This window comes from Mizuhopecten yessoensis, unplaced genomic scaffold (assembly GCF_002113885.1).
Source record: "Mizuhopecten yessoensis strain PY_sf001 unplaced genomic scaffold, ASM211388v2 scaffold8565, whole genome shotgun sequence".
In the NCBI taxonomy this organism is placed as follows: Eukaryota; Metazoa; Mollusca; class Bivalvia; order Pectinida; family Pectinidae; genus Mizuhopecten; species Mizuhopecten yessoensis.
Genome location: NW_018407611.1, coordinates 61,899 through 73,219, shown reverse-complemented (window position 1 = coordinate 73,219; position 11,321 = coordinate 61,899). Strand labels below are relative to the sequence as shown.

The following is an 11,321-nucleotide window of genomic DNA, read 5'->3' as shown; positions in this document are numbered from 1 at the left end:
CAAATGTGTCACCAATTCACTACCTAGTTACTCCCCTCCCATCTTAATTAAAGACAATGTAAGGGGTTATAAATTCCTACTTCCAGCTTATTATAAGAGCCATAATTAACATTATGGCTCTTATAATAAGTCGATGAAAGAAGAAAGATAGTTTGAAACATCCTAATAGTTTTATTCAATAGAGAGGTGTCTTGAAAAATTTTGCTTCCGGCTTTATTTCTAAATATATTGATAGCAGAGACTGTTTGTTTCTTTACGTAAATCAATACGATGTGGTAAATTCCAGATAATCAAACATATCTTATAACTACTTTTCATAACAATAGTTTCATTCGAGATGGTCGCATGAACAAAATGGACCTTGAAAGTAACAAGTGTATGTTTATAAGGAATAAACAAATTATCATTAACATCCGGTTTTCAAATAGTCAAACCTATCTAGTGATGACAAGTAAAAGAGCTAAGCAGTTGTTCCTTTGGCTTAAGAGTGTACGAGTTTTCATCAGCTTCGTTACGTCATAATGTGCAACAGGTTTAAGTTTTAAATGTTCAAACACTCAAAACTGTACCTTGATACCCACTACATTCCATGCTGAATTCATGTATGTCAATATTCATCGTGCACTTTGAGTACAAAATGTTATTAATTTTAGTCTTAGTATTGCATGTATAGTTCTGTAGCACGCACACAAATCTCCACAGACTTTTACCGACATATGTAACATACATGTATATTATAATTGCCGTATTGATTTCAGGTGTAAATTGATTCAAAGTTTCTTATTAACACGCGCAAGCGAACAGAATAGTTTTAAGATATAGTCAAGCTGTCGAACTGTTCTATCTCACAATTGCTTGGGGACAAAGTGCTATAAAGTGACAAACATTGGTGTTACTGCAACCACAGGAAGATCAGGTTTTGTTGAGAAACTCAGCAGTGAAATTGCAGTGGAATTTTAGTCTGCATGGCCGGATTATCTGTCTATTACGAATGCAGTTGTGAATGCTGATAGCTATTCTATTACTTTAATATCAACACATTTTGGTACTCGTGATATCACGTGTGGTTCTACACTAGAATGGACTGGGGCTTATTTAGTTTGTTGTAAGAACGGATTCACCGATGACCAGGCCACACAAATGATGTATAAAATAATTTTGCAAAATAAGATACACACCGATGCGTTAGGTCTTTGTGTTGGTTAAGGGTCCGTACTTGTAAAAGTTAATACCACGAAAAGGATGGAGGTGTTGCGAGGATATCTTTTGGATAGGGAATATTACTCAGATGCAAGCGATCGTGCCACAGAAGGTTACTGGACCTTTTCGGACGGAAGTGACGTATATATGAAGTTGTTTAGTCCTTACGAGCCAAATGGTGAACGTTCCGACAATTGTGCGATCTCCGGATATGGATATAAACTATATTACACAACATGTAACGCTGAAAGATTTTCACATTTCAATAACTTATATTTATGTCAAGTATAAGCGCCTGAAACCTTTACAAATCGGTTAATCATCTGACCAAAGTTATTCTTTTGAAAAGAAAATTGAGCGAAGGTTAGCGGCACGGTGCCTTTGATGTTAAAAGGACAAGACACATTACCTGATTTCACAGAAATGCAATTTTTGTTACAAAATCTTAATATGTCTCTTTCTGTTTATGTAAGATGTCATTGTCTTTTGATATAAATTCGACAACGTGTAGATATACTGTAAGTAGGCTACGCAGAGTTCTTCGTTTCCGATTCGTTTATGTTTATAATGGCTGTTGTAATTTGAAGGCCTCTGTCGCTCTTCTTAAAGGCAATTACCGATCTGAAAAAGTCAAGAGAATGCATGTTATTTCCAAAACAATACAGAAAAAGGGAAGAAAGCAAATATCGTTCCTGAAAAATTGACATTATGTTACTAACGTTTTGTATATATGCTTGTAATTGAAATTCGCGAGAATACATTGAATTATAGTATATTAAGGTTGTTTCAATCTTAAGACTTTAAATATTGCTTCATCGAAATCCGGAAAATAATATGCAGAATTTGTTTTCATTATATTCTGGAGAAGAAAAAAAAGAAAATATATCAAACATTTTTTTTTATTATTACTGCTGGATGGATATCGAAAATTTATTTCGGGAATTCAGTGATTTATGACTACAAAATGTCATCGGATTTAACAGGTTTTCATGTTCATTCTGAACTGATAATTTCTTTTCATTATGTCTCTTTTAACTTAAATAAATTTGATTTAAATCAATTACGAAAACTTCTGCTCACAGGTACACCACATTTAAATCATGAATAATGGTTTCCTGTATGATGTCAAACTTACACGATACACACGAGAGCCACGAGGTTGAAACCTGCCATGACTACGAAGGTCAATCCATGCATACTGGTCTGAGTATGAGCGTAAATGTTGCTAAAAATGGTAGAACCCGCCATTGTAGAAATCACGCTCAGCAAGTAAACTGCTGCAAACAGGGAGCCTGTTGTGGAAACGTCAAGTTGAGATAGAGATCATAACTGCATATACATGTATATACAATCGTCTTGTATGAGGGAAACATCAATGTTTGTGTCCCAAATTTATTTTCCCCATATTGACAAAAGAAATATGATTAGGTCAGAGATAACAGGTATGCATGTACCCCTCATAACAGGAGAATTCCTTTTGTTTGTCATTCATTTATATAAAAAGAAAAACCGTCATTGAAAGGAAATATAGAAAAATTATCATGTGTTGTATTTTGAAAAAGCGAAGGAAATAAAATGACTTCCAAAAATATCATACATGTACAATTTGTTCAATATCTATAAAGGAATGAGTTATAGGAATACATGTCACAGGATATCAGCATAAAGCAAGCTGTATACATGTGAAAAGTTTCTAGATATACATTACATATTAGTGAAACACATATAATCTTCCTTATCTTAATAAAGACTCGAAAGGCCGTCAAAAAGTTAAATACATCCTTTTTCTTAAATCGTGTGAGCGGGAATCATTAAGAAAGACGCAAGAGTAGAGGGCTTCTAACATCACTTAGACTTAAATTTACCTGAATCGTTTCAAATTACCAAAGAAAGACGTGATTTCAATCCCCAAACAGGATGGTAAAATTGTTGAAATGGTTTTTTTTTCATTTCAATTGTTTTTATTTAATTATTTTGATAAGCATTCTTTGTGTAATTGCAATATTGTGAAAGGTATAGTAGAAATAATTTGAACATCATACGTTGGTTTAATTCAGCAGAAAATGAGATACCATGTTTTGTTATATATAATCAAAAATGTTTTTTTAACATACATAATTATTATTTTCATGTAAACAAAGTCAACTCATGTGCTAAAGTTCTTGGTATTACTCGTCGTAGCGCCTAGGTTTTATCAAAGAAAACATGATGAAATGTTGTATATTTGTCTAATTAATCAACTTCTGGTAAATATATGATAAAATTTATAAAAACAACTGTCATCTTGGTATTATGGCACCTGCGTATACCTTAACATAGTAATCACAAGTTTCGCCCCAACATTCTGTTTTCCTAACATTGAAAATGAATTTAAGAAAGTGCATGAAATGCATCTTTCCACATCAGTATCTTGATTGAAAGCACAAATTGTCCTGTTATGTAACTTGTTGCTTAATCATACACATGAGTGCTAATAGTAAATGTATAGAAAACAATATTTGTGTTTTAAGGACCCAAAAAGTTAGTTGATTCTACTGTATTTTTCGTATATACAGACATAGAGTGATCTCCCCTTAATATTGCTTTATATATAAATGTACTGCGAATGAGACAGGGAACTGCTAGGGATCAGGTAGCATGGAGTCCATACCTTGAAAATCAGGAGGAACCATTTTCGACAGCGACGCTTTTAAACATGGCGGTACAGCCAATATTAAAACTCCAGATGAGGCACCTTCGTATAGAAACACATATTTAGTACGGATATCACTGAGCGAGTCATGGTAATACGTTTCTTTTGAAACTGTTTTTGACCGTTTGGTTGTTAAATATGTGACTCAAGAATCATTTTATGATAACGCTTGTGATAATTGTATCCAGTTCTACATTGTGTTAATGAGTTGGATGCAGATTACGTTGATGTCCAAAACGTAAAATTGGTATGCAAAGGTAAACTGCATTTTCGCCAAAAATTATATTCGCTTTTCACATTCAACTTTTATGCATATTATATTGTTTACAAATGTTCGCTGTATGGATAAATTCGCCCTCAGGAGGGCGAAAATGGCGAAAACTAAGAGTCAGCAAACATTTCCCGATATACAGTATATATATATATACTATATGGGTCAAAGTAGTAATATAGACGGTAAATTTCCCTTATAACACTGGATCCTAATGGAGGTATGTCCGTAGGATACGAATTAATTAAAATATTATATGGGGCAAAGAAGTAATTCCAAATTCCCATATATATATACTATATATATTGTGCTAAAGAATATCATATCAGTAAGTGAAAAACAAACCATGTTTCCATTGAAGATATTTACCAGCATATATCATCCAGTCGGTGACTGCAACTGCAAACATCAAGTAAAATGCCATACCTGACACCATACCAGCAACTGCAATAGTTTCGTCGCTGAAAAACCTCTGTAATATCATTATGAGCAAAGGACCAGCGAGCATATGGATGGCTGACTCGGCCGATTGGAACCATCCGACATATTGGGAGTCCCAGCAAAACGGTGATCTCAGCTCCATCAAAGTTTCTATATCCTCTCGGTTGTCATTTGGCGCGAAGAATAGTAACAAACCTACCATGGATACGACATACACCCACTTAGGAAAGCGATGAATATTTTCTTTGTCGCCGAAAAATGTTTTCAAATTTGTTAAAATATTTCTAATTCCAGACCTAGTAATTTCAATCTCATCCTTAAAGAAGACCAGCACCAATACGGAGGCAAATAATAAAAGCAGGGAGGCAAATGCAAGAGGCCATACAAAACCATAGCTTTTTATTATATAACCCTCTACGAATTCTGAAGAGGACAATCCTATACCAGCTGAGAGATAAAGGATAGCGAATGCCAACGATCGTGATTTACTCGCCCCAGTGGAATCTGCCACGGCCGCTGTCATATTGGCAAAGAAGTTGAAATGAGCGCCTCCAAGACCGGAAACTGCATATCCTATATACAAGTATGATAACGGCAAATCCAATGCGGCTACTAAAGCGGTCCATCCATAGAGAAAACCGTTAGCAATTAATGATATAAAAAGACAGTATTTGCGTCCAATAACGTCGGAATATATGCCCAATATTACTATTACAGGAACCGATATTGACAACTGCACCATAGAAAAATGCCAGTTAAGGTTGGTCGCCTCTGTCTGACTTTTGTCTTCGGCAAGAGATCCATTAATCTGTCCACACGTTACTGCAGATTTGTTGAGGGTATCTTTAGATAAATTATCGCTGATTCGTTTGTATAGGAACTGCGGTTTACACAACATAAACGTACTAAAACTTATAGCAAATAATATCATAACAATATTCCTCAGTACAAATCCTGACCATGTCGTTTGTTTGGATCCATTAAAAATCAAAGGACTTTTCTCACTGATGTCTTTGGTACAAGCGCTGGACTCCAGGATGTGTGGCAAGTTTTTTCCCGATTTGTTTTGCATTTTGCTGACAATGAACTTCCGATTTTGAGGTCCTTTGTAATGAATAAGGTTAAAAAGCGTTAGCTCAATTCATGCAGAATGAATAATTTCTTATAAATATGGATTATCCAATCACAGAATCTGACGAGAATGTCATTTTTAGACAGAAATGTTTCTTTCGTCAATTTGAGCTGAACAGAATCGGTTACCTCAATGCAGAATAAGTCCTTTTACGTTGAGACTCATCCAGTCCAAGTGGGTATGCACAGAAATTCCATTGATGAGAAGAAAAACTTCTGCCGTGTATCTGAGCTGAGGCAATTTGACAAATATGACCTACTTTCAGTATGATATCTTCTGCTCATGTGATTATATGATGTTTGGTATGATGCATTATTGGGATAAATATAGATGTTATCGCGTGATCAATGTCAACAAATAACCCTAGTTTAGGTAGCCGACTTAGATACAAGTGGTAGCGCTATTACAATCATAGCAAACGTTAAATAGTTTGTTATTGTGGCTGGAAAGGGACGTTTGAACAAACATATATAATACAAACGCAATATTATAACGAAGGGAACGAACTATGTTTGCGTTCGAAAGCAATATCACTGCGAGGGACAGTAATACGTATACGCAATTTCGTTGCAAGAACATAATATTACTGAGTTATTGAACGCAATAATTCATTTTCCTAATGCCTTTTCCCAGCCATCGATTGTTTTGATTTATTGTGATAAAACTAATATCTAAATCTTTTACAGACATATATTCATTTGACACAAGCAAATATGTATTCACTTGAAGAATACAGACTAGAAATGAGCTGGGCTCCAATTTTTAATTATTTTAATTATTAATAAATCGCTGTAGAAATCTTTTACTTATGTATATTTGACAATGTATACGGTAGTATGTAGAAATGCAATTGGCAAAGAACATATGATATGCATAATCATCATTTTCGATGGAGCAAAGTGTCATGAAGGTATATGGTGCACGTTAGCACTCCATAATGCATATGTTAGTTGCCAACTGTGTTAATCCTTCAAAACTCAGGTCACTCCTTATATTTACATCATAAATAATGGTTCAATGCTACACGAAGAAAAAACAATTGAACCGGGTTGTTACGATGGTAACTGCGGTAGGGGTGGTTGCTAGGCTTATGTAGTTCAGAGTAATTCATCTATGCAGCCCTTTGAATTTGTTTATTGATGCATTAAAGTCTTTGTGTACACGCGTTGACACACTGCTCTGTTAGTGACGCGTGCGAATCCTGCAGGACGAAGCCGCCATTGTTAAGCTTACTGCAAATTTAAAAATTAAATTTGCACCCATGGAATACGTTTGTCAGCATCCCTCTACTGTATATAAAGACCTATTAGATCCCGAATATGTTTCTAGAGGCTGAAGAAACCTAACACTGGTTGTCATCAGCGCTTAATCTCGCTTAATCATGAACGGCACAATATCTGAATCAAATCAATCAAAAGCTGAAGAAGAGTGATGTAAATATCTGATTTTATTTGTATTTTGTTATTCATTTAAGATAATAATGCTAAACTGAGTCAACTTCTTCTGTATTACTCCCGTCATTGTTTGTTATGACTGGTGCTTTGCTGTTCATTAAATCAACAGTATCTGGGCATGGGGTGTCACTTCCTCTTGAGTTCATCGAAGGTCCAGTGTCTCCTTGTATAAAGAGAGGGGTGGACCCCAGTGTCGACGTCATACACGAGCAGATACTGAAATAGGTAAACAGTTATTAAGACAATTGATCAGATCAAAAATATCGAAATTAAGTTAAAATTAGGTACCACGTTACAAATAATGAAACACTATCGGAGAGAGTCAAAGACAGAACAATATGTATCCAATGTTAGTCATTGTTTTCTTTAAGATTGGTTTTTAAGCTATTATCTAGTCAACCAGTCTTTCGTTTCTGTTAGATCTCATTGAATTCAAAAATATAAAACCCTATTTTGACAACACTTTATGGTGCTCCGGGTAAAGTTTCATGTATAACCACAATAAAAGTTTATGATAGTCGGTGTACTCAATTATTAACATTTATTTAACTTACACATTCTACACAGCGTCCTATTGAATATAATTTGTATCACAACTAGCTCCATATTGATTTGGGTAGACTGGCTTTCACTCTCTAGTATTATGTTCTTGTTTAGGAACAAGACAGATCTAAGATGTGTTAATCACAAGACGCTATGGTTAAGAGTATGAAGACTTGCGCAGGTCAATAAATAGAAAGAAAACATTAAGTGATAATCATAAAGACTGACAACCCGTCTAGGAATAAGGATGAGTTTGATTGTCTGTTTATTACATTGGCTGACACTGATATGAACAGGCGCGTCATGTCAAAGTTTGTTTAGAAAAATTAAAGAAAGAAAAAAAGAAAACAAAAGAGAATACAAATCAAAAACACAAATCAAAAAGAAAACCCTAAACGGAGAATGCAACCATGTTAGGTTTTGTTGTAAAGTGACAACGTTATCATATTGGTCTTTGTGACGTCACATGTTTTGATATACTGTTGTTTTACTGTGCAACTTTCGCTGCACTTTCGCAATTCAATATTGGTTGAAAACGATTTTTTTCCGACGAAGAGCGGAAAGAGTGGGCGATAATTTCTCTGTATACAGTATTATACTGAATACTATTTTAGATAACGATGAAATTGCGTTTAATAGCCACACGACTTCACGTTTTAGATTAACTTCTACTTACATTAACAGAAACACTGATAGGAGGTAAAACCCCGCCATGACTAGGAATACAAGACCTTTCATGATGCTTTGTGTTTCGGCATAAATGTTGTTGAAAATACTACTTCCACCCAAACTACACAGAATTTCGAATATGTAGATGTTGGCAAACAGAGCACCTGAAATAACAACAGGTATGACATACAGTAATTAGTGTGCTTTATTCGTAAATATAAATACTAGTAATTCTTTGTAATTCTGAAAGTATTTGTGTCGTTAACGTTTAGCAGTGATGTGCAAATATTATAGTTGCCTTTTCATAGATCTTGAAAAATATCTGTAAGATCTATGAGAATTCATAATCAAATAACAATCATACAATTTGCGTTTATTATACGCAATACTCGCTTGAATAATTTAAAAATATATCAGATTATTTCAATCAAACGCAAAGTATGATCTTCGGAGGGAATCAATGCGTTGCAAGGGTATCAGTATCAGTAGGGTGTTATTTGAGCACTATGCTGTTTTCCAATGCATTTCAATTGTATATATATATATTTATTGTGTCCTACACGCACAGATAACGACGATACAATCATATCCGTTACACCTCACCTTGTTTGTCTGACAAAACTGCTTTTGAAAAAATTCCCCTTATCAAAGGTATCGGAACTATACACATGACGCCAAGCGCTGTAGCTGGAAAAAAGAGCGTGTTCCATATTTGTTTGATAATGAGGAAAATAGATAAATTAAGAACAACGGTTATTAGAAATTTTATCCATGTGGAAGCGATGAGGTAATTGCTTTGAAAAGGCATCTAAATACCAAACGCAAACAAACCGATCGGTTGGTTCGGATGAAAAACCTGATTTTTTAAGCTATTTTGAAAGTTAATTAAAAAAAGAAAAATCTTTGGCTTCTTCAAATGTATATTTTTGTAAACGGTGTTGTTATCCTCAAAATAATTTTTCGTAGATTAAATATTAATTGTTTATTGCGGACTAATTTCTAATGCGGATCATATTTGCGTGAGTACTGTTCCTGGCGCAAACAGATGTTCGTTATTGAGAAAATAATTTCCAAATGGGCAAATGCATTTTCAAGTTGTTCTCAAGTCGTTTTGTCATACGGACAACCAATACTAATGAATGAGTCATGCTACTGGTAGTAGGCATATAGAAGAATACAGATGATAAAAACCGTTATCAACCGGAAAACCAATAACTGACAAGAGAAAGTGTGTCCGTTCATTTCTGTCACATGCATTTCTTTGAATCTTTTACATATACAATATTACATTTCGTTTTATAATTGACTTACCTAGGTACATCATCCAATCGTTTGAAGCAAATGCCATCAACACTAATGACGCAATACCAGAAATACATCTTATGATGCAAATTATTTCATCGGTTGTGCAGACATGTAAAAGCTTGATAACCATAACTCCAATGAACATTTGTACGAAGTCTTTGACGGCACGGTAATATCCAATTTTCACTGATGACCAACAGAATGGAAAATTTAAGGAATATAGAATCTCAATATCACTCCTAGGGCTAAAAGCAGAATAAACACAAAGAAAAACAACTGCAGTTGTTAAGAAGATAGAAAGTGGCATATTTCGTCTTTGTTCTTTATGAGTATAGAAACCAGTTATTCGTTTGATAGCATCACAAATATTCCAGGACATTCTAGGTTTAAATGAGTTGGTTCCTTGTCTATTTTGACGAGTTTCTTTATAAAGAAAGATAATAGATAGCAAAATTAATATGAATAATCCAGCAACGATCATATTTATATAGACAAACCCTGTTATATGTATCACGTATCCGGCAGTAATTTGTCCTACTAAAGCACTCAAACCTATAACAGCATCAAGTAATGCAATGCTGAAGGATCTTTGTTTGCCTCTAGCTGTTGTATCTGCAATTGCAGCTAAGGTTCCGAGATAGAACGAAAAATAAGTTCCTCCTAAACCACAAATAGCATAAGAAATAAATAGGTAGGTGATATGAAAATCTTTGTAAATCAAAAATGATATCAATCCGTATTTGATTGCTTCCACAAGAATTCCAGCGATCATCAAAGGCTTCCGACCAATTAGATCCGAATATATTCCAAAAAATGCAAGAACCGGAAGTGCTATCCCCTTTTCGGTCAACGTGAAATAAAGTGAAAAACGAGCTGCAAGTCTTTGGTATTCGTTCTCTGCATCAGAGGATGAATTTTTAGCACATTGTTGTGGGGTGTTTCCTGATGAAGTTGCATTTGATCCAAGGATTATGTCTGGCAGGATCGTGTTTAAGGACACCCACTTGTAAATATACTGGGCTTTACTTACACTACCAAGAGAGACTGCTAATGCTACCAAAATAATGTTTACATTTCGTATACTGACGTCATAAGTAGAGATATCAGTATGTGATTCTTCGTTTTTCTTATGCTCATTCTGAAGGATTCCTTTTCTGCTTCTAGAAAGAAGAGCACTGTTTTCGCTGACGTCCATCGCTAGGGAAATATTCAGAAATGTTTATCTTGTTCAGTGAGTAATCATCAGATGATACGACTTGACCTAATATCCGTGTGCATAGTTTGTACAGATTAGAAACACTACAATAAGTACGTTTGTACGTATGTCTGATACGACTAGAATACAAACACATATATTCGGTCATCTCTTTTGTTATATTATCGTGTTTAGTCTGCATTAAACCCAACAGCACACACAGGTTATACTCTGCTATGTTTTTTGTCGATAAAATAACAAACACTTAAATTGTCGAAAATGAGCATTTATTCTAAATGCCAGAAATCGAACATATGTATACATCTTTGTGTTGATTTTTATAATAAGGTGTACAAAGAACCAAAAAAGATGGGGCTTGCTTCAAAATAAACGCACCATTTGTAATTAAAAGATGTACA

General features: G+C 34.6%; 2 protein-coding genes across 2 annotated transcripts; both read right to left on the bottom strand.

The window, feature by feature from the left end:
• Window positions 1-1,080: 1,080 nt before the first annotated feature.
• Window positions 1,081-5,953, bottom strand: LOC110456207 (proton-coupled folate transporter-like). Its single transcript, XM_021506785.1, has 4 exons — window positions 4,533-5,953; window positions 3,851-3,934; window positions 2,336-2,492; window positions 1,081-1,821 (listed from the first exon to the last, which is right to left on the bottom strand). Exons 1-4 carry the CDS (start codon window positions 5,674-5,676, stop codon window positions 1,728-1,730), a joined length of 1,479 nt encoding a protein of 492 aa, XP_021362460.1. The 5' UTR covers window positions 5,677-5,953; the 3' UTR covers window positions 1,081-1,727.
• A 1,101-nt stretch (window positions 5,954-7,054) lies between these two features.
• LOC110456208 (solute carrier family 46 member 3-like) lies at window positions 7,055-10,909 on the bottom strand. The gene is made up of 4 exons (XM_021506786.1): window positions 9,714-10,909; window positions 9,006-9,089; window positions 8,410-8,566; window positions 7,055-7,406 (listed from the first exon to the last, which is right to left on the bottom strand). Exons 1-4 carry the CDS (start codon window positions 10,900-10,902, stop codon window positions 7,220-7,222), a joined length of 1,617 nt encoding a protein of 538 aa, XP_021362461.1. The 5' UTR covers window positions 10,903-10,909; the 3' UTR covers window positions 7,055-7,219.
• Window positions 10,910-11,321: the final 412 nt, after the last annotated feature.